This window comes from Neopsephotus bourkii, unplaced genomic scaffold (assembly GCF_033783945.1).
Source record: "Neopsephotus bourkii isolate Nb327-2 ecotype Australia unplaced genomic scaffold, CSIRO-AGI_Nbou_v1 NB_908, whole genome shotgun sequence".
Taxonomy (NCBI): domain Eukaryota; kingdom Metazoa; phylum Chordata; class Aves; order Psittaciformes; family Psittacidae; genus Neopsephotus; species Neopsephotus bourkii.
The window spans coordinates 2,100,089-2,124,938 of NW_026901402.1; the positions used below are offsets into that span (position 1 = coordinate 2,100,089).

The 24,850-nt window shown below is 36.1% G+C and overlaps 1 protein-coding gene across 1 annotated transcript in view; it reads left to right on the top strand.

The window, feature by feature from the left end:
• The window catches only part of SNTG2 (syntrophin gamma 2), a 208,919-nt gene extending 187,616 nt beyond the window's left edge, over positions 1 to 21,303 (top strand). The window contains exons 16-18 of the mRNA XM_061357528.1: positions 5,638 to 5,730; positions 11,107 to 11,217; positions 19,404 to 21,303. Coding sequence (XP_061213512.1) covers positions 5,638 to 5,730; positions 11,107 to 11,217; positions 19,404 to 19,535 — 336 coding nt within the window. The 3' untranslated portion in view covers positions 19,536 to 21,303. The remainder of the gene's footprint in view (positions 1 to 5,637; positions 5,731 to 11,106; positions 11,218 to 19,403) is intronic.
• Positions 21,304 to 24,850: the final 3,547 nt, after the last annotated feature.

The window sequence follows — 24,850 nt, forward strand, 5'->3', positions numbered from 1 at the left end:
CGCTAAATTAAACACACTAAACACATGCATTGTTGTTATTATATTCCTTGGTAGTGAACTATAAAAAAGAACAATGACTAGAACCAGATGATGATGGCTTTTTTATAATATATGAAGTAGGTACTGGTTTTACGGAACAAATAAAACTGTGTTCTCATGAGTTGTGCTATTTTACATGTAAAAGGAATGACTTGTTTCTGGAAAACCGTCTTCCAAAACTATCTTAATTAGATCAATAAAGTAATGATAATTTAATTTCAATAGAAATACTCTTTTGTTCTCAGAAAAGTCAATGTTTTATTTAGATTTTAGCATTTATTATATTGATGGCATACTAGTTCTTCACGGAGGCATAGCACATATTTTAACTTAAAGTGAACAAGTGAATAATATGAATGCAGTGTGTGATCCATATACAGTATGCATGTGGATATGGCTATGCTTCTTGCCCAAATGCTTTGCTGTCTAGTTATTTTTATCATTTATTTTTAGCAAGTATGTGTTGAATTTGAAGAAGTAGTGCCATTTACATGTAATACATGTAACTACATTTACATGTAATAAACCTTTACAGTTCGTCTTAGAGGAAATGTATATATATATCTAGGTGACAGATTAGCAGGGGAAATATGTAGTTTAAGCAGTAAAGTGTAATGGTATTGTCTAATTTACAATTGCTTTTTAGAAAATAAACAAGCAAAATCATGTACATACCAAATTTTTATTCATTTAGAAGACCAGTATTTATTTCTGTATTTTGGCTGATTAAGAACACTAGGATTTCCTCTCAGTGGAACATAGCTGAGTTCAAAATGAATGAATAAATTGCATGTGTATGTTGTAGTTAGAGGAAAAGTGAGGGTTTTATTCATGCAAGGCAATAATTAACCACAATATAGTCCCACATTAACTGAATCTTTAAAACTGTAAGCTTGATAAGGCATTAGGAACAACAGCACTAGAGTCGTAAATTCCATTAAAAGGCATATACACTATATCATGTTTCTGTGTTGCTCTTACAAGAGCAGCATTGCTGAATCTCATTTGTTCCTTGGAAACACCATTTGCCAAAGAAATAAAGGAAAACTTAGGAATACTGACTGAAAAAGTTAGTAACTGACCACCCTGATTCTTTAAAACTTACGTAAAATGGTATTTTTTTACTATAAATATTTGTTGATGATCTCAGAATATAACTTCTGAACTGACAGGCATTATTAATAATCATGTTTTTAAAGGATTTTACTGAAAAACTTAAGCAATAGGAGCCCCTATTTCTTGCACAGAAGACAATCCCATATTAGAGTAACATGAAAAGTTTGTATGTGTTAAAAAACATCCAGACACTACGTTGGACACCTATGACAGAACTTAAGAGAATTTGGTCCCTCCAGCTAAAACATTTTAATGAGCTCATATTCCAATTACCACAAAAATCTATTGCATGCCTAGATTTATTTAGAAGCATTTGAGCTGCACAGTCCCTGAAGCAACCAAACTTACATACGGCTTCATCCTTCCTGAGAGACCTGATCTGGCAAGCATGCTCAGTTCCTTCTGGCTTCATGCTATGGGTTTGTGTGGCCAAGGTTCCCTATACATATAATGCAGCTCAAGAAGAGGAGGGATCCTCCTTTAATTCCTTGCCTCTCTTTCCTAAGCAGCCTGTCCCTGGGCTGCAATGGTGCCCATTACCCACCAAGTCTTCATGCTTCCCACCATGTTATAGGGCAGTGACTGCACATGAAATGATCCCAATTTGTTGCCCAGGCTCTGTCTCTCCCTGTACAGATATTTGAGGTCTATTTGTCCCTTGCTTCTGAGTCAAAATTAGAAAGTCTCTCTTGTAGTCTTTTCCCATGCATTCATTCTCTACTTTAGCATTTACTCACTTCTTGTTTACCTAATACCCATAAACCAAGTTTAAAGCCCTTCTTGTTAGGTTGCAGATCTGTTCACAAACACATTGCCTCCCATAAAAATTGGTTTTAAAATTAATTGACCTGTCATTGAGCGTTTTTGTAAAGTCTCTTCTCATTGTTAGAATCCTACATTGATCTTTGGTTTAGCGTACTGAAGCAACCCATCCCTTGCTCTCTCCCTATTGTAAAAACTGATGGAAGATAGACATGAAAGAAGCCTTCCTGTTTTTTTTCCATTAAGAGGTAATTAACTCAAACCTTCAGTGCTAATTACCTTCTGCAGGTTCCAAGACATGTGCATAGTCATGGAAGGTATTCATTGATGTGGACAGCAAGAGCAATGAAAAAGTACTAAGTTCCTCAAGCCTCACAATGTTAGCTAGCTGAACGATCATGCTAGGATGGAAATGTCAAGAGTTTTGTAGATGGGAGTGAAAGACAAGCTACTGATCAACTGATGGGACCTTGCTAAAGGGCTGAAATCTTGTCCTAGGGTAAATTTAGGGACTTTTGTTCTGAAGGCTGCAGTAGAAGAGTACTTGCACACTGGCACCAGCACCTCCTGCTCCCGGATGCAGGCACTCTTTTCCCTAATTTAGCTTCTAGGACTCTCCTTTTCCTAACTCTCTGCCCTACTCACACTTCCTACTTCCCTCCAGTATTCTCAGTCCCCTGCAGTTGCTGCGCAGACAAGAGTTCAGCTTTGTGTAAGTGATTTGCTGAGGAGAGGCAGGAATTTCATTAGCAAGAGGGAAACACTGAAAACTGCTTTTAAACCTTCCCCTTCTGCTTTTGGAGCAAAGAGACTTGCTCACTCTCACATGAGCTCTGGTGAAGGGGATCCAGCATGGAGGCAGGATAAGATAGGCAGAGAGCACATGTACTTGGGACTGGTCAAAGCTGGTTTTGCCAGAATGTGACATAATGCAAATTAGTGCATAACGGTATTAGTATTGCATGGTACTCCGTATATTTGCAATTCAGTCCTAGCATGATAGTGTCATGCTGGCCACCAGGCTACATAATACAGATTTCTTAGCTGCTGCAGTTCAGGCATGATGCCTTCATTTTGCCAGCTTAATTCTTAAATCTCATCAGGCTTAAAATCCTAGTTTACATCCCCATAATGTTCAAAATCACCGAGGTTAGAGCTGGAAAAACTTTTACATCTTGTCTGAAGCAGTGCAAGCCAAAGATGGTCACCGTACCACATTTGCTAATGTTTCAAATTTTCATATGTGTATGACCTACTAAATTTAATGTGATTATTAGGATATAGCTGTATGACTGGGAAATATTTTAGTACATATTTTAAGGGTGATAACCTTGTAGATTCTCATCTACTTCTACTTATAATCCCAAAGTATTTTGTGATAGCCTAGTATTAGACCTAAGCACAGAAAAATCTAATTTCAAATAGGTAAGGAAGGATTTTTATGTAACTTATTATTCTCCTTTCTGTTGCTTAAACTGTGAGTTCTCAATCCAGCTAACATGCAATGCTATTTTGCTTCCTGTAGAATACACTAAAAGAGATCCAGGCCTAGACTTGTGTTAAGCTTCCATGTAAACAGTTGTTTTAGGCAACCAAGGGCCACCACACAATTCCAAGTGTATGAGAAGCTTATTCCAAAAACAAGAGTAGAAAGGTGAAGTGCTCTGTATTAGTGTTAATGTGTGGAGATAGGAATATTTATCACAAAGCTGTCTGAGAACCTGTTCAAAGTTATTGACAAAATGATGTAGGCAGGCTTTTAAATTTGTACAGCAAAGCCCAAACTAATTCTGCTGTGAAGAAATTGCGGTTAGTGTATTTTGTAAGTATAAACCTTATATATCTATTTTTAATGTTTATCACAGTGAAAATGCAGCATATTGTTTGGCTGTAGTACTTGTCAGCAAGTAATTTCCCAGCCAGTGCCGTTGTTTGCAAATACTGGATATTTGTAAAATACGCCCGGCTAATTATTTGTGTATAGTTCATTTTAGTAGTCACCATTTGTGGCCTGGCAATTAGATGCTTACCCATTCAGTGAATCTATTTTAACACATTTTTAAAATTGCTTTGCTGAGTCAGAGCTCAGATAGTACAACCTTTTTAATTGGAAAATAATGGAGAATAAGTTATGACTGGTGGATAATGTCACTTTATAATAACTAACTAAAATGCAGGGATATGTAAACGTTGTTCGTCTTGAATATCAATCACCGAAATATTATGAAATGCCAAATAATATGATCTCTGAACACCAATGAGCAAAATCATTTATTCTAAAATAATATATATCTCTGTCATTGCTAAGGTGATTATAATACAAATCTGTATTAATAAATTAATTTAATTCCCAGCCCTTTCAATGCCCTTTGAAATACCCTATGAAAATATCTCTAACTCAGGAGTGCTTATTTTATTATAACCTTAAATGTTTTCATTAATAGTGAAACAAGGAAACCTTTACAATTACTAAATGAAGAAGTTCTAGATTATACTATAAATATATACCAAAAAAAATTAAAATGCCAGTTTTCAACTTAAGCAAGTTTATAAATGTTTTCAATCTCTTCTAGGCCATTCTTGTGTTAAAACCTTTTCTTTTTTTTTTTTTTAATTTAAGGAAACTATTCAAATGCAAAAAAATTCATGTAAACAAATGTCTAAATGTGAGGCAACTCCACGGTTTCTGAATTATCAATAAGAGCAAAGTAATGCTGCCCTGGAAGAAAAAAAAAAATGATAGATTTCATAACACACAAGGGTATCATTTTAAAAATGGGTGGTAAGGGGCAACGAGGAAAGGGTGGAGGCAAGATCTGATCTCATTCTGAAACCAGTGAGCTTTTTTGTCATTAACTCTGAATGGTGCATGTAATCAAGCTGTTTCATATTGTATCATCAGCAGAAAAATTTTCACATGCTTTCACATACCGTCACATACCCAAATTAGCTAACATTATAAACATACGTAAAGAAGGATGTTAATTGACTTTTACTATAAAGCCTATTCAGAAGTTTAAACAAAACTTCTAGGTTTTGTTAATAAACCAGACTTTTTCTTTCTAAGCTAAAAAGCAATCAAAGAATTGCTATACATATATATATATATATATATATAGCAGTGTCTAGCAAGTATCAATGCTAACTAATGAGTGATAATGACTAGTCCTTATTATTGAATTACTTTAGCATTAATTAACATGTTGCTGCACTGGCATGTCACCAAGCTGACAAATGAAAAAACATTGCAAACTAAAAAAACTGTCTACAAAGTTTAAAACTGACAGGTCAAGTAGGCGGATAGCTTTTTCTTAATCACAATGACTAAACTTTTAGGCACTGATACCTGCACATATGCTGGAAATTCTGTCAGAAGTCATTAATAGTCCAGGTCTAAGCAGTTTTCCAAAAGTTTTTAATAGTCACTTTGGCTTTGATTGTTCTGCTGCATTTTATAAGGGATGCTTTCCAAGAATATGGTATGTATTTTGTGGAAGAGTGACTTGAAGTAAGGAAGACTTCCAGTTAATGTCTAGCTGACAGATCTGATACTGACTTACAGACAGAAGGTTTTGACAAATTTTAAAATGCAATAAGATAAAGCAGTACCAGTGTTGCCATCTGTTTCGCACAGAAAAAAAAACAAAAAGACTATATAAAACATTGTGTGATACATGGTAATGATGCTTCTTCTTTCAAAAACTTTTTTTTTTTTTCCAGTCTAAAACATACATGTGCAGTTGGCAAGGGGATAGCCTGTGTTTCACAGTTGACTTTGCTCTGGGATTTACCTGTTTTGACAGTAAAACAAAGGTAAGAATTAAAAGGAAAGAAAACACAACTCTGTTTTATTTTACTATTGTTGAAATTTTTATTAACCGTAAATTATGTTGATCAATAGCGGTCATTTTTTATGTTGATGAGTATTTCTTCCTCAAAAGTAGTGAACTTTTTATTTATACAGCACTACTGAAATGTAGTGAGTTTGGCATAATTATAGTTGTGCCTTAGCACGTAGAGATAAATTTTGGAGAAAGATATAAAAAAAGTAATTTTCAAGTAATAAAAGCAAAGAAAGGTGATATTTAGCAGAGAACTTCGTTTCTTATAATGAAGAAACTTCAAGAGTTTTAAAAGATTACCAGTCATGAAAGAAATGAAATATCACCTGATATTATTTGTTTTGAAGCTACAAATATAAAGTAGTTTCAATTATTCTTCCATCATAAGAAATGTAGGCCATGTCTAAAATAAGCAGAACAAGAGCAAATGCACTTCAAAGTAATAATTTTTAAGATTAAATTCACCTATAATGCAGAACAGTGGCTATATATAAAGTGCCACTGGGGTAGTTTATGATGCATGGCAACTTCTAAACCCTGTCTATAATTCTACTATTTACTATATAATCTAGTGATACTTTCATTTAAATTATTATAAATGGATTTATACATTTTATTGCCAGTAGAAGCAAACTTACATACATAAAATGTTACTGTATTTATAGAGCTCTACAGTAGAAAGTCTGTCACCTGAAATACGGTCTTTAACTCCAAACAGAAAGGATTTTTTTAAAGATATATTAAAGAAATTCAGTCAATCATTCTGAGATAAGAGGAAGCATACTGAATTTTTTAAAGCTGACACAGGTTCCAGTTTCTGTGTGTACAAGTACCTTTATATTTAATCTGTGTGAGAGATGGTGCATCATCAAGCCTGAGCGAGGCTTCTGAGTGAGGGTGGCTTCTGCAGTTCATATTACTTCTGATAATTGTCAGCTGGAGATAACTATGTGGCCCCACACTTACAGGTTTTTCAGAGTGTTTCCTAGCACCACTGAATAGATTGGTGAAGTGGTCAAGCAATTAACAGTTCATCAGGGACACAGAAATTTTGCCGAAAAAAAATATTTTTTTGTTTGAGATAATGAATTTCAAATTAAAGTCACCTACTGATGCAAAGAATGCTCTTACACCACAGCAGGTGTTCATACAGGCTTATTAAAATAAGGGTAGACCCTTGTCTGCTCTAGGACTCTAAGATTGGATGTCAAATTTTGGGCAACCAGCTAACGTGCTCATTAAAAATATTCTTTTTTACAGTCTGGGAAATAATATGAAAGGGCATTCTTATTAGAAATAATGAAACAAAAAAGGTAAGAATTTTTGCTTAGGAGTATGATGGGTTAGACACCCGGTGCCCACCAAAGCCGCTCTATGACTCCCCTCCTCAAATGGACATGGGGAGAAAAATACGTTGAAAGGCTCATGAATTGAAATAAGGACAGGGAGAGATCATTCATTGATTACGATCATGGGCAAAACAGGCTCAACTTGGAGAAATTAATTTATTACTAATAAAATCACAGCAGGGACACCTCACACTAAACAATGCCACCCAAGGCTTCATACAACCTGCCCTTGAACATTGCTGGGGATGGAGCATTCACAATCTCCCTGGGCAACCTGTTCCAGTGCCTAACCACCCTAACAGGAAAGAATTACCTCCTTATACCAAATCTAAACTTCCCCTGTTTAAGTTTTAACCCATTACCCCTTGTCCTGTCACTACAGTCCCTAATGAAGAGTCCCTCCCCAGCATCCTTATAGGCCCCTTTCACATACTGGAAGGCTGCTATGAGATCTCCATGCAGCCTTCTCTTCTCCACACTGAACAGCCCCAACTTTCTCAGCCTATCTTCATATGAGAGCCGCTCCAGCCCCTGATCATTCTCATGGCCCAACTCGGGACTTGTTCCAACAGTTCCATGTCCTTTTTATGTTGAGGACACCAGAACTGCACACAACACTCCAAGTGAGGTCTCACGAGAGCAGAGTAGAGGGGCAGGATCACCTCCTTTGACCTGCTAGTCATGCTCCTTTTGATGCAGCCCAGGATCTGGTTGGCTTTCTGGACTGCGAGTGCACACTGAAGCAGGCTCATGTTCATTTTATCATCAACCAACACCCCCAAGTTCTTCCCCACAGGGCTGCTCTGAATCTCTTCTCTGCCCAATCTGTAGCTGTGCCTGGGATTGCTCCGACTCAGGTGTAGGACCTTGCACTTGGCATGGTTAAACTTCATGAAGTTGGCATCAGCCTACCTCACAAGCGTGTCAAGGTCCCTCTGGATGGCATTCCTTCCCTCCAGCGTATCGACCGAACCACACAGCTTGGTGTCACTGGCAAATTTTCTGAGGGTGCACTCAATCCCACTGTCCCTGTCAGCGAGAAAGATGTTGAACAAGACCGGTCCCAACGCCAATCCCTGAGGGACACCACTCGTTACTGGTCTCCAGCCGGACATTGAGCCACTGACCACAACTCTTTGTGTGTGGCCATCCAGCCAGTTCTTTATCCACCGAGTGGTCCATTCATCAAATTTATGTCTCTCCAATTTAGAGAAAAGGATGCCATGCAGGACAGTGTCAAACGCTTTGCACAAGTCCAGGTAGTCCAGTATCAACTGCTCTACCCCTGTCTGTCCATTCAGTAGCCCCATCATAGAAGGCCACCAAATTGGTCAGCCAGGATTTCCCCTTAGTGAAGCCATGCTGGCTGTCACCAAGCACCTTGTTGATTTTCATGTGCCTTAGCATGCCTTCCAGGAGAATCTACTCCAAGATTTTTCCAGGCACAGAGGTGAGACTGACTGGTCTGTAATTCCCTGTGTCATCCATTTTCCCCTTCTTGAAAATGGGGTTATATTTCCCTTTTTCCAGTCATCGGGAACTTCACCTCACTGCCATGATTTTTCAAATATGATGGACAACTATGGTGGAATGGTAGTTCCTGAACTGTGGTCAGTTCATCACTCATTTTCTCTGCCACTCCTTCCTCCTCAGAGGGAGGATTCCTCAATCTTCCCAGCTCCAGAGTAGGATCCATCCCATGGGAGACAGTGTTCAGGAACAGTCTGCTTCAGTGTGGGTCCCCTCGGGGTCACAAGTCCTGCGGCAAACCTGCTCTAGCATGGGCTCCTCTGCCCACAGGGGCCACAGGTTCTGCCAGGAGCTTGCTCCAGTGCAGGCTTCCCACAGGTCACAGCCTCCTTTGGGCATCCTCCTCCTCTAGCATGAGGTCTTCTACGGGCTGCAGGTGGAGATCTGCTCCACTGTTGACCTCCATGGATTGCAGGGGGACAGCCTGCTTCACCATGAGCTGCAGGGGAATCTGCTCTGGCACTTGGAGCACTTCCTGCCCCTCCTTTCTCACTGACCTTGGTGTTTGCAGAGCTGTTTCTCTCATGTATTGTGACTCCTCTCTTCAGCTGCTTTTCCACCTCGGTTTGTTGTTTACCTTTGTGGCTTTTTTGTTTGGTTGAATGCTTTTTTTTTTCTCTTTGTTAAATATTTTATTGAGAGGCACTACCACTGTTGCTGATGGGCTCAGTCTTGGCCAACAGCAGGTCTGTCTTGGAGCCATCTAGCATTGGCTTTATCGGATCTAGGGGAAGCTTCAAGAAGCTTCTCACTGAAGCCACCCTTGTAGCCCCTCCCACTACCAAAACCTTGCCATGCAAACACACCACAAGATGTTCAAGGGGATTCTTAAACTTATTTGAAAGAATTACTTCATTTCCTACATGTTTTGTTCCAGGATCATCCATTCCTGCATGCTCTGTTGCAGGCTTAACTGATTTTGCCATTTTGGCCCATCACAAAGATACTCTTGTGGCCTGCAGCTGCATAATATCTGATCATAGGGCTTCTTTTTATCTTCTTGGCTTGGCTGGTTCATCCTGTGCCTCCAGCCGCTCATCCGAGATAAAAGGATCCCAAAGAATGCATTTTCTTCTGCCTTCCAGAGCCATCTACTTATTTTCCACTTATTTTCAACTGTTGAGAGAGATCATTACTCCAGCAATGCCTATTATTGGTAAATTGTTCCTAAGTTCTTTCATCTCCACCCAAGCAGTTATATAGTGGACATTCATCTATTCTATTTAGATACAAACTCATTTAAGCTTTGAATACTTAGTGCATGGTCTAATTAGGACTGAACCCAGTTAAAATCTGTTCATAAATGTAAAGTTTAAGCACCACCAACATGCTGTAGCATAGTTGGGTTTTTCTTCACCTCTTGTATTTGTTTAAGAAGCCAATGATGTTTACATATGCAAGGAACCAGGGAGATGGAATGAGGCTTTTGTGCCTTCTGCAAACACTTTTTTGTTTATAGGGCATTTTCTTTAAAACTATTAGCAGTGTCTCAAGACCACTGGTAGCACTGATCTACATAAAAAAAATATTTTGCGATCTGGTATATTAGAAAATGAAACATAGAACAGTTTTTTTCTGTGAGTGCTTTTGAAATCCCCTTCAAAGCATTTAAATTGTGTTTCTTCATCAGCGTCCAGGGACTAAATCACATTTCAACAGATGCATAGAATTTTCATTGAGATTACAGTCACACAGGAAACATCAGCGGGATGTCTGGGTGCAAATTGTTACCTTGTATTTTTTTATATTGATATGTTTTTAGGTGATCAAGAGAAAACATTCAAATAAATACAGAAAATTAGATTGGTTTCAAAAATAATTTCCCATTATTTAAGAAGTATCACCAACTAAAACATACCTGTCAATCTAGGACTTGCCAGAAGTAGTAAGATGTCATGCATAAACCTGGAGGTTACCAAAAAGCCTAGAATTCTCATATATTTCTCCATGTAATGTAAAAAAAGTATTTTTATGGTTTGCAAGGCTACATTCACTAATAATATCTTTGCATTTCTGTAGCTTATTTTAGCTTAGGATTTCAAACCACGTCATACACATTAGTAAATTCAGCTTTGCAATATCTGCATAAGACATTATTATGTTATGCAGATGAACTAGGTGAAATATGAAAGATCAAGATATGGTATAGAACTATGTTCATAGTGAAGCAGATACAAATATCATCATGGATCTTTCTAAATTTCATGGATTTTGATACTGTATGGGCAACTGAAATATTTACATTTCAGATGATTTCTAAATGATTATTTAATTAATGACTATAAATAGTCTTTTGCTTTCATATATGACACAGATTTGTTAATTTTATTTGCTCTGCAACCAGCCTTTGTCATGTGCTATGTTTACTTCCTTAATGCTTTATCTCAATATATAATCTTCCATCATCAATTTACAGTTCTAGGTAAAAGTGTGTAACAGAGTCCTTAATCAAATTTATATCTCTCTAGAATGTGCTGTGGAGGTTTAAATTCTCTCAGCTCAAAGGGTCATCAGATGATGGGAAAACAAAAGTAAAGCTGCTGTTTCAGAATCTAGACACCAAACAAATTGAGACAAAGGTAAGTAACAGTCTGTTTCTCAGTTTAGTAAAAATTTAAATGGAGTAACTATCAGGGCATCAAAAATTCCACTTACTGCTGCTCATGCATATGATGAACTTCACATCACAGTTTATATTTTTTCCTATTTTCTAGGAATTTCATAGTAAACAGAAGTAATGTAGTATTTATAGATTTATTACAGCATTTGTACAAGCCTGTTACTGAGTTGTGTTAGGATGCTGTTTTATTGTTTCAGAAAGATCATTTCTGTGAAGTTGTTTAGTCAACCTATAATAGATGTACCTAAAATCTGCTTTTAAAATGATAAAGGAAAAATAAAATTATTTAAAGGCTAAATACATTTTCAAGCTGCTGTATCATATACATTTTGAACAAAGATGAGCTTAAGGTTTAGCAATAAAATAAAAGATTATGTAAACTTTAGTAACTTAAAAAAGGGAATATCCTTGCAAGAGGCCAAACAATTCCTGTAACCTACTGTTTCTACCATGAAATAAGAGCACTCAGTCCTTTTAAGGATCTGTAATTAAGTTGTGGAGGCATCCAGTAACTACTATAGATGACATATTACTGGTGTCTTTTTATTCCTTTCCTCTAGCAATCAAATAAAATTGTGAAACTTAGAATTCAGATTCCCATCTGAATTTCAGCAGTTTCTACTTCAGGACTGTAGCTTGAATCATCATCTGGGGGTTTGGCTGTAATACCTTACTCTGCACTGATTCTGTCCTGTGATGAAAAAAGTTGTAAGAAGAAAATCCCTAACCTTCCTTGCTTACCATAAAGTTACAACAAATACAATATGTCTTTCTTTATACATCTGTATTGGTAAATTATTCAGTATTTCATCAGTAAACTTAACCTGAGTTGTCTGTTGGCTCTAGTATAAAAGATATTATATAATATAAATTTTCCATGTAAATTTTCCTGTGAACAAATGTGGGCAGATTTCACAGTAAAAAGTAACCCCGTGGTGCAGATCTAATCTTCCTTCCAAATTGCAGAGTCTCAGGAGTGACTAAACCATTTTTGCTAAAATTTTCTTTGAAAAAGTAATCTGTTGTGGAAAACTGGTATGACAAATAACAGCTGAAATATTTTGCATTTGGAGAAGCTGTATATAGCTTATGTACCTGAACACAGGATCCACTACTGAGCAATTACAAGTTATCTTTATACAAGTAGATATTCTTAGCCTACATGCCATATAACATGAATTTTCAAGGTTGCTTAAAAAAATTAAAAAAAAAAAAAAAAAAGATTAGTACTTCCATGATTGTTATGGATGCTTTATCTCCCTTAGCTAAACTGTAGACACCTGAAAGATAAGACTTTTTTTCCCAAGCATATTTTAATTCAGAATTTCCCTTTTCTTCTCATTTTTGGCTCCTTTTATACTCCATAGGAAAGAAAAGATGGAATTATATTTTAATGGTTTCTTCACCTTGGGAGCAGAGAGATAGTTTGTACATCTTTTTTCACTGCGCTTGCTCTTTTGCCATCTTGGGCTAAATATTTCTTTGAAGAAAGAGAGGAAAGAAATCATGGTGGTGCTAGAATATTTTGAGCCATATTAAAATTTCAACTAAATGTTGCTGGTCTCATACACTTCTTGTCTATTACACATACAACTTAAGGGCCCTGCATATTTATCTGAGTGCGTTCAGTATGCTTTCTTCAACTGACTTGTAGCCTCAAATCTTCAGTAATTTCAGGGTGGTAGAGTGGTACAATGTGATCTATTTTGCAGTTAGTCTCTACAGCAATTTTGCAGTTAATCCTGTTCTCTTTAAGACAGGTCAGGAGAGTGGTCAGGAAAACTTATTTATTTTTTAGTTTTACTGTATTCACCTGAGAGGATATTTTTTCCATATTAATACTTGTGATAGATATGGCAAATTGAGGAGAGTGCAAGCAAAGCTCTCTCTTTAGAGCAGCATTAATCTCTAGCATCAATAAACCATAATCTGGCACTCAAGCCCTTCTGTATTTTTATTAACATGGGTTTTGATTGCTAAAGTCTGACAATTTACTACTGAAAATCTTGAAATTTTGAAAAACATTTACAAGATGGTGTTAAATAAGAGTTAAGATTTCGCCTGCATGACAGTATTGGACAGTCTAACTGCTGTTGGAAATCTATTTTAATATTTGCTGGAATGGGTGAATTTATTTGGCTGCTTTTAGACAATCATCTCCAGAACAAATTTTCAGACAAGTTTCTTGTGCATTAGCAAAGTTTGCATCTGTCAACGTATCATTTAAAAGTGTTTCAGATTTAGCAGTAGGTAGTTGCATTTGGAATCACTCAAGCTGAAAGTGAAAAGCCATCTGACTCTTCCAAGTCCCTGTAGAACACTGCTAAAAAGACGTAAGTACAATTGGTAGGTAGAGTTGCAATTATCTGGCTCTGACTACTGGCTTCATAGATATGTTTTTTATGCTTGCAGGGTAAGAGCACCATTTTAGCTTATTATTCTCTTTGTGCAAGTGACAGTCAGAAAGAGAAGGCCAAATAAAAGTTTATAGCTTAAGAAGCTTTCATACCATAGCTGACAATTTATCTCTGCACGTTTAGAACAGTCTTAGCAAGCTGTGCAATGCTAATACGTTTGTTCTTCTGAACCACAATATGGCAGCAAAACCCTGGTATACTTGCAAGATATAAAACGAAGAATTTCCTTTTCCAGTTTGAATTCCATGTGGACTGGAACTAAAACCTAGATATCTTTGTTGTTTCTTTACAAAAGACATGGTTATCATTTGAATCTGTTTGAAATAAGTGGAATAATACAGTAGTAATAGCTGTGCTTTTGTCAACAACTAATAAACAGAGTCAACAACTAATAAACAGAGGCTTACCAAAGTCCTTAAAGAAGCCACGAAACCCATAGAGTGTAATAATACTGTCAGTGTCTTCAGTGCCTTCATTATCTGCCTGTGATGTGATACAGGCTCATGTCTTCTTCAAATAGTGATTCAACAGCTCTTGGAAGTAATCAATAAAATTAGGTGTGTATATGGTAATGATGCAACAGGCATGTCAAGCTCTTTATGATAAGTAATAAATCCAGATCTCACAGGTGGGTGGACAAATCAAGGACATATATTTTTCTTACTCGCCTGTGCTCATATAGTGATCGAGGTCAGTGCAGTGTGCACATTTTTTATATTCTCAGTACCAGCAGGTAGTTTTGCAGTCTTGTCCTCCCACTGATTTAATTCAATCTTTTATGTTCTTCTCTTGCTGTCTTCCTTCTGGTGTCTTTGTTGTACTCAATCCACTTATTAGGATACATAACGTAAGCTGAAATAGCTTTGGTTATTGAAATACTAGACATGCACAGATTCTTCTAAATACAGCAAAAATAAACTGATAATCTTAAGTAAAGAACAGCAATCACAGATAAGGCAAGCAAGCATAAGGGTGGTCATAGATAATGCAAAGAAAATAAAATGATCAGTTAGTCAGTCACCTACCCGGCTGGGTATGGAGAGAAATGTAACTTTAAAAAAAAAAAAAAAAAGAAAAAACAACTTTTCAGAGCAGTTCATTTGTTTGAAAGAAGTGTCATTGGTGTTATTTTCTAGGAAGAATTCACATTACATTCTAAATCTGAAGAGTCAAATTTCCACCGTTAAGGACACATTCCCTTGCTAAAAGACATATTGTTTTCATGTCCTCTGATGATGCAACATCCACATTTTTCCAAGCCAGGAGGCTATCCCTTTCTTTTACCAAATCGTATTTCCAAACTAAGCCCAGTCCTCTTCCACTTTCCGTGTTGTAATACGCATGCAAACCATATCCACCACCAGGATACCCATTCCCCGAGCAACCTGTGTCCTGAGCATTCAAAGATTTGTACCCCGACTTTTGATTTGGGTATATATGACTATTCTTCAGCAACTGCACCTGACTAGCAGATTTCCTGCCTTCAGGATTGTGAACACAGCCAGCATAGACATCAGACATCCTTCGGATACAAAGCACTGTAGCCTTACCTTCATTTGTGTTCTCCTGGGTTAATTACTACTGTGGTAGTACATGACACCTCAGGTGAACTCCCTCTGTGAAACCACCATATCTGACCACATCTAACAGAGCCCTGTGAGAGGACACCTCCAGAGATCTTCTCCTTTTACAATCCCAGATGATAGCTTACCCCCATGGATAATGTAATATAAAACAGTGAAGACGTGAGAGAATATGAGAGAAACAAACCAGCCGTTGACAGAGCCTTGGGTGACACGGTTTAGTGGGAGGTGTCCCTGCCCATGGCAGGGGGGGTTGGAACTAGTTGAACTTACGTTTCTGATTCAATGAAGAGTGCTTGCATGCCACCTGTTTGGCTGACAAGCTCTGTAACAGCTTCCAAAACTAGCACCATTCTTGAAAATAATCCCCCTGACTGAGGGACCTGCACTATTAAATTGAGAAAATAAAGTGCTGCCTTCACATAAAACACAAGTTCAGTAATATGGTAGTGCTCCTCTTTGAATTGTCTGTAGATTATATTTTATAGAAAATATATTATTATTGTTGTTTATATTATATATTATAAAGTTATTATATATTATATATTATAAAGTTATTATATGTTATATATTTATTATATAATATACATTATATAGTATGTATTATAGAACAAGTTCTTTACTGTAAGGGTGGAGAGGCACTGGAATGGATTGCCCAAGGAAGCTGCGAATGCTCCATCATTGGCAGAGTTCAAGTCCAGGCTGGACAGAGCCTTGGGTGACATGGCTTAGTGTGAGGTGTCCCTGACCACAGCAGTGTGGCTGGAACTAGATGATCTCAATGTCCTTTTCAACCCTAACTATTCTATGATTCTATGATTCTATTATATTTTATATTTTTATATTATTATTATGTACTGTGAACTGACAAAACCAGAGAGAACTCTGCAGTAGGGGCATTGGGAAGAACTGATTGCCAGTAATGAGACATTCCTGTATTTGCTCTTTTCTTATCAAAAAAGTCTTCACATAACATTGTTAGAGTAGCCTGAAATTCTGCCTATAATCTGTGTTAAATTACTTCTGATTGCTTATCATGATAAACTATATAGATTAGAAGTGCATTAATCCAGAGCAGAGAAATTAAAAGCTTTGGGAAATGTGGTCATTGTGTTGAATGTCAGAACTGAGATGACATTGTTGGATGATATTGTTATTTTGGAGCACATCTAAGACGAACATGAGTGAGTTCATGCTTTAGAATTTACTGGTTTTAAAGATGATAATTCAGGAGGTGTAAACCTTTTACTTGAGCCAAGAACTGATATACTGAGACGTGCTCTATCATATTGAGTTATAGTTCATTAATAATCATGAGTGTGTACTTCATTTTAGTTTTATAAAACTTGGACAATAAGAGTTAAATAATGATATTTTTTTCTTAAAATCTTCATATTAATCTTATATCAATATTTACAGTAGAAATCTACTGTCTATAAAATACATTTTAAAAAAACTTATTCCCATACTTGCTCCATAACTATCAAGCAAAATAGAAAAAAACAGATTTTCTTATGCCCCAAAAGAATCACAATAAAAATTACATGGGCTTAAATTCCTCAAAGGATTTTAACTGACATTCCTGCTTCATTTTTCTTTTACAAAGAGATCTAATTTTGAGTATGAGGCTCAAATAATTAATTCAGCAACCAAACGCCAGTTATTAAGTTACCTAAAAGTGCTTAGGTTGATACAAGTTCTCAAGAGATTTTTCTTCTTTTAGTATGATTAATTCTTAATTTGTTGACTAGCAAGTATTCAAAAGCAGAGGTTTAAGAGAGTTTTGCCTCTTCTCTCAGTGTTACCTTTTTTTCTCCCTATTTAACTAGGTATAAATAATAACAAATAGAACATTTTGCTTATTGAGTATATCAATTTATGCTTCTATTTTTTTATTAGAATTTAATTAGGGTTGTTTTGTGTTTGCTGTTTTTTTATAATCTTAGATGTGTCTGTAATTCAGCAATTTATAATAATCTGGTTTAAATTACTAATTGCTTCAACTGCTGGCATCAAAAATAGCTATGCATTGTTTCTGAAGTCAGATGGTTTTGTTTGGGTTTGTTTTTTTGAAGGTTATAGGAAAACCAGTTAATTTCAGAGAATAATTTTTGAAGGGAGGGGAGGGTTATGTTAACACGTTCTCAAAGTTGTTTAATTGAGAAATTGAGTTTCTACGTTCTGGAAGGAGTTAAAATTTGTTTGTCTGGTAACCCACACAAGACATATGATTATATGCACCTAAAAATCTCTGCTTACATATTATTTACAGGATGTAAGGTCTTAAAGCATAGTTCTCTTAGGCTTCTGTGTGAACTAAGAAAATAGTATAAGGAGGAGAGCTTGCTGCCAAACTTTCTGTGTTCCAAGGCTATCACATCTGAGGTATTTCCCTGTAGTTTCTGTGGATGTTTTGTAGAGAATAAAGACATTTCTAAGGCCTGTAACACCATGGAAAGAGCGTATCTTGGGAACTTGTTGAATGTCATTTTATTACTCTTATTGTCCAGTAATATTGCTTATTGTTACCTTATGCTGGAGAGAATAGATGGTAACAGAAAATTACATTTTCCTGGGAATGATAAACTTGCTTAGTGGGAAATAAGATCCGTGAGACAATAAATTATACATGCCTGAGGTTGTAAAGAAACTGTGTACAATTAAAAAAAAAAAAATCAATAGAATGTCATTACCATGAACTAGATCCCTCAAATATTGTCAGGGTGTAACAGTTTCTTTCTGACACTTCTTGTTTCTTTTTGCCTTTGCCGCTCCTTGCTTCTTGTTTCTTCTGCTCCAGTGTGGCTCCTTCATCCATTGCAGTCTCTTCAGGGGTGTTACCTGCTCTGCCGTGGATCATCTCCTAGCACACTGGCTTTGTTGTGAACTTGGGCGAATTTACTGCCCTTTCTTATATGTGTTTTCGCAGGGGTGTCATACCTGGGCTGCAGGGTTGGCTTATCCATGCCCTGTGGTGAGTGGATTGGATCCTGCTGGAACCAGCTGTGTCCTCACAGAAGCTCCTGCAGCTATTCCCCCCGCTCCCCCCCCCCCCAAATAAAAATTAAATTCCCACTTATGTCCAATATAGCCTCAAAAAATCATGCCCCACAAATGTCACTGAACAATTTAAGACATTTGTTAGTAGTAAACGCACCCCTGCCTAGTAAATACATGGCCTTTGACAGCAAAATAGTGCAATGGTGAGTTTTTCCAGAATATAGTAAGCTTGAATTCCAAATATTCTTTTTGAAGCAGTTTTGTTGAGAAGATACTGTAAAATACTGTGATATGAAAAGCAAAAGTCCAGTACTTTGCTTTTTGTTTAAAGGCAAGCATACGGAGTGTGTCTCGATAAACTACTATTTCAATGTTGTTGAAAGCAAATGTCTTCTCCCAAAACCAAAAATTGTCCCAAGTGCCCCCACAATAGATTTGATAGCAGCAGACTTTACAAATAGTAGTATAATATAAATTGAGCTTGTTTCTTTTATCATATTTGTTGTCGTTGTGTCAGAATATTACTCCATTTCTGTCTGGAGAGATTGGGAAAAAGAAATTTATCTTGTGCACAGAACATGAAATATGTTATAAAAAATCAAGGGAATCTGAGAACTGGTTACGAGAAACTCTGCCTTTGTTTGTGAATTAAGGCATATGAATTTCATACCCATACATATTTTTATATGGAGGCTGTGGTGTGACTTCACCTTAGCTTCTGCCCTGCTTATCTTACTCTCTGTCAGGGGTTGCCAAAGCCTGTGTCCTTCTTCTGTCCCTGGCTGTGATTTGATACTGCGTCATCCCCAAACATCCTTAACTTATTAAATACTTTAAAATATGTTGCAATATTTGAATGTTCTTGCAAGTTGAATGCTTTCATTGTCCAAGCTGAGTAAAATATAAATAATATAGCAGGCACAGAGTGAAAACTAAATTGACATGTGGCACTGCCAGTGAACAAGGTACAGATATGCACATTTTATTCTTAAAGCTTAGAGTTCTCTATAAAGATTCAAATTTTTATTTAAAGTCCAGTTGTTGTTTGCTGATTAGTCTGTTTTGTATTTATGTGAAATGTTTATAAAGCCGAATATGAATTCACATTTTCCCTTCCTTTTTTTCCCTTTTACTTCCTCTTTCAGGAGCTTGAATTTCAGGACCTGACAGCAGTTTTACACTGTATTCACTCCTTTATAGCAGCAAAAGTGGCATCTGTGGATCCAGTGTTTATAGACAGTCAGAGTATTGCAAGAAAATATATGTACAATAACTGATATTAGATTCTGTGTTGTGACTATGGAAAATAAATTATTTTCTTAAAGAAAGTAGTTATTTCATTCAAAATGTTGCAACTGTGTGATTTTATAAGAAGTCTGTAGTTGTGTTATCTGTAACATTAAGAGCTTCCACAATCTGTTAAACATTTTGAATCTATGAGATAACAAATATTAAGTCAAACTGAATCAGTTTGTCATCTTCAGCATTAACCTAAAATTCCAAGTGAATATTCATTCAATATTTTTTGTGGTGTCATTTTGATTTCTGCAGCCATGGTCATACATGCCCCCCTTATAGGTAGAAATGTGGAATACCATTTGAAAAGTGTGTGTCCAAAATTTGGCCTCTAAGTCTGTTTTCAAAAGTGCTGAGCACACAGATAATTTCTACTAGCCTTCACTGTAGAAAGGAACTAATTATTGAAGACAACTACCATAGGAATTGAGTTTTTAATCTTGCTTCTATATGTTTGAAAAATTACTGTTCCACAGTCTAGTTCTTTCAAGGCCTGGGAGTTTAGCTCTAATAAAACAATAAGTTCTCTATTTCAGATCGAGGAAAAGACTTAAGCACCCACATGGCTCTAAGCATATTAAGTATGCCTAGTGAAGCACAAGCTAATGTTAAGTATGAATTTAAATATCATGGTAGATGAACTGAAGAGCTTTAGACTCTGCTAAAAAGCCTCCTCTCAGTTTTAGATAATTTGCCTTAGGGTCTTCTTATCTATTAATAGAGCTTCCATTGAGACATTCATTTGTTCATTCGTAGGCTGCCTTGATGCTATCCTTTGCTGTGATGCTCTGTATGGTAGAGAACAGATTCTCTAATAACTGTTGTTTGCAGAAGGATGCTTCCCGTATAGGGTGAACATAACAAAACATAAAGATCTTTCTGGGCCGTCTACCTTTTTTTTTTCCTACAGCTCTTACTCTGACTTATACACAAATGAAATGGGTTTTGTTGTTGCTAGGGAAATAATATGGTTGTACTCTTAACATATTCCTAACCTTCCTACTGAAATAATCTTATATGCACAAATAATACTTCCTGCTATTGAAAATTTATATAAAAAGGTGTTTTAATCTTAGAGTACTTCCCTTGTAAGTAATACCAAATACTGCAGGTTTCTATGATAGAAGTCTTAGTTGTTCCCAAGTATAGTTTTGAGGTAGCATCAGGCAATTAGTTTTTTTTCTTCAATAAAATAAAACAATCAAAAACTCAAGCAAGGAGAGTATCCTAAATAGATGCAATGGATATGAAGCAAATTCATAAATGTTTTCCCTAAATTTTAGGAGTCTAGTAAAGTGTCCTGCTAAAGTAAAAGCCTAAAGTTACTGTATCCTAAGGAAAAGAGGTAGGTGCCTTTAAAAGCTCTCAGGTGAGGAGTGTTTTTACATAACTTTAGTGCTTAAATTTAGTCAGAAAAGTTTGCCTTCTCAGGTGTTAAGGCAGGTAGCTGTGTTGTCAGACTGCAATGGGACCTCAGGCACTTAAATGGATGCTTATCTGTCCACCTAAAGCTTAGGTACAAATAAAGTGCCTAAAGTAGATGATTTGGTCCTACCATAAGGGTTAGCTGCTGCCTAGTGTTATTCATAGACGAATTCATTTGAGCAGTAGGGACTCTGTTTGCAATTCCAGCATTGTTTATGGTTCTAATGTTGTTTGCAAGGAGGCATAGCAGGGATGCTAACTCCTGTTAAAAGAATGTTTTGCAAAGGTGAGAAATATTTTTATTACTTGTAAATAAATATTTATAACCATAATGGTATTTTTTAAGGAAGGTGATTCAATTTTATATTACATATTTTCAAAAAAATAAATCAAAAATTTTCTTTTTCAAACATTCTTTTATTCAAAATGTTTCATTTAATAGTCAGCTTTCCATTTTTTCAGCCCTTTGTATTTACTGAGATTTTAACATTCACAAATTATAGCATTAAAATTTTAATAGTTTTCTTGCAATCAATTCTCAGTAGCATGAATGATTATAACTGACAGAGTGTCTGTAGGATGAATAATTATGGATTTCCTTCAATTTTGCTTTTCTGCTATTTTCTCATAATGAGGTTCACCACCAACATCAAACAGCAGGAAATTATACCAGCTAATACTGAGTTGATACTACAGTCAGGTCTCCAGGCTTAATGTTTTAAGTATCATGTGATTAAAAACATACTGTATCTCCCCAAATACTGCAAATTTTAAAAACATTTTATTAAATACTCTTTTATTTCTACCAAAAAAATCTGCAACTCAAAATGAGCATTATTAATTTGGGGTTTGGGGGGTTTTGTTTTTTGGGGGGTTTTGTTTTTGTTTTTGTTTTTTGCAAGAGCAGCTGGATATTACATGTTTTCTTTGACCACCTTCAGCTTTTTATGTGAGGTGGCTTGCACTGATTTTAAGTAAATTTGTTATTAGTTTCATGGAATTTCTAAATTATTTTGGTCTTTTAATGAGCTATGTTCTCTACCACTATTGCAGGACAGTGGTTTTGTTCTGATATGTCCAAATCAATCTCGAGGAATATTAGAAAAAAATTTCTTATAAATTCACTCTCTGGATTTAAGGGTTGTATTTTAGAAATAATTCTCCAAACATATTTTTAATGAGGGACCTACTGATCCTCGTTAGCTCACTTGCTTCTTGCTTCCTTTCACATTCTACAACAATCTCAAGGCTGGGACTAAAGGCCTTCCTCAGACTTCTGAGGAAGTTGCTGGAGCCTGGGAAAAGCTAACAAACTGCTAGTTACTCAGCTGTTATATAAGTTCCCTGAGACTGCCATAGTAACTTGCATTTCTTTGTAATTGTCTTGACGGAGTAACATATACCTCATATATAAAAATGTTGTGCTTACAATTTGTTTGGTTACATCTATTCATTGCATTTTCTTATTGTCAGTCAAGCATATTATTTTATCATTACCTTCAGAGTGTGTATCATAGAGCATGCATATATTTTCCTCTGTCAATTTTCTTGAGTATTGCACCACTTTTCAGCTCACTGAAAACCTCAAAATAGTAGGATGTGCAAAAACAGTAAATAGATCTGCTGCTGCTTAGGTAAATTTTGCAGTCACTCCTTTGGAATCACACACTGAGGCAGAGGGCACTTGCTTTATGTGGCTGGGCAGCTTGAATGTCAAATATTTAATTATCAAAACAAATGAGAAATTTTAATATGCTTTGTTCATACTTGTGATATATTAAGCTTTAGTCTTACTAACTATTCATTTGTGCGTAGCTTTTCTTTATTTTTTTCTAGGGTACCAGAATTGAATAAGGGGTAAGGGGAGAGAGGCATTTGCTACAGCAGAGCCATAAATAGCAGACTGGGGAAAAAAGCAGACAAACATAGAGTTAGAAAATTGTGCACCATCACAAAATTAAAATAGCCACTTACAACTAGAAACAGAGTAAAACCAGCATAATTTATGTATGTCTGGATTATCTTTATGTCTTTATTTTAAACTCAAAACATGGTTAAAAGGCTAAAAATAATCCTATTGATATTTGAGAATATGGGTAGTACTCTTGATTTAAATCAGAGCATGTCTCATCAATGACATATATAAAATAAGGAGTGGTAGAGCATGGATTTGGGCACTGAGCTTGAATCATACTGCTGACAAAGATAAGTTAGTGGTGATTACTGTTCCTCTTTCCAGTGTGTAGGAAACTGACCCAAACACTGCAAAAATGGAAACAGGAAAGGGGCAGACAGATAGATGGACTGTGCAATCTTAAAAACCTCCTTTACTTTGGCATGCAAGATGGAAGTACCTATCACCCCTGGAAATTCATAGAGAAATTCTTTCAGTGTAGTTTTCTTACTTTACTGTTCATTGAGGTTATGGCTGCTGAATGGAAAATATTTCAAAGAAAATAATGTAAAATGCACCATATAATCATATATTTTATTCCTTAACCTATGCTTCAAAAATATTTAGGTACTTTTATGTTGAAGCATGTAGAAAAGAGATTATCTTATGTGAAGTAAAAGACCTTGTAGCAAATTTATGAGGAAGTACAAAAGGGATTTGTGTATCATGCAAGATGAAGTTGAAGATCTATTTAATCTAGTTCAATCAGAAAAACTTGACAAGTAAAACCTTTTTTGTTAAATCTGAAGTTATTAAATTCCATGGATTTGAGTCAAAATTCACTGCTGTTTTAAATCCCAGTGACTTTATTGGGACTTCACCTTAAAAAATGCCAAAGAAATACACAATCTTAAATAATCCACAAGTGTATAAAAACTTTTATTTTCTAATATTCCCTTAGTGGACAGGTTCCTACCTTATCAATAAAAGGATTCATTCCCTCCGAAAAAGTTACTGACTTTTCAGTAAGCAATCAAACTCAAAACTGTTTGGACTGAAACCTTCAATCTTTTATTTGGAAAGGCTGCCATTGTGCCTTGTAAGAGTTGCAGTTATGCAGGTATTCAGACCTCTCATCTAGATGTTATCACAGACTCTTTTGTCAGTGCAAAAACCATGATCTATTGTACAAGGTTACACTACATCAGGAGCTGTGAGTGGCAGAAGGGTCTCAGCTGCATAGATCTCTAGCATTGCCAGACAACCAAGCAGGGAAAGGAAGCTGAATATAAGAACTTTATTTTTCCCTTCTGGTTACAAATTATTCTTACAACATTTCTGTTACATTTCTAGGTGAAGCAGCTGCCAGGTTTTTACGTGTGTCTAAATTCTTAATTAAGATGGAAATATCATACTTGATACTGATTAATGAATTAATGTAGAAATTAGGTATCCAGTCTATGTTAATCAGCTGGTTTTGACTCCAGTAATTGGTGGAAAGAGACTGGCAGTTCCCAGGAGTGCTTTACTCCCTCCTGCAATAGATGTCTAAAACCAGTGAATCAAATCGCATTCTGAAAAGGCAGTCATCTTTCTTCATTTACTAGCCCAGTATTTCCTATACTCTCGTATAGTTTTTTGACAGCTCAATTTCCTATAGATAGCATTACTGTCAGATTTATATACCAATAAAATAAAAAGTAGCAATCATGAGCAATGTCAGAAGATTATGAGAATAACATAAAACAATCTTGAAGTGAACAGAGTGTAAATCAGAAGTTTGTCATCCCCTTTAAACAGGCAGAGGGGCGGGGGACAAAAAAGCCTTAGACTGTTTTCCCAGCTAACACTTACTACTTAGCACTTAGTAGAAGGTATTTCTAAAATGAGACAGTAGAAATTGTATTAGTTCATAGATGTGTTCTGTGTTCCAGGGGATACACTGACTCTTGGAACATCAAGCTGCTCATTAAAAAA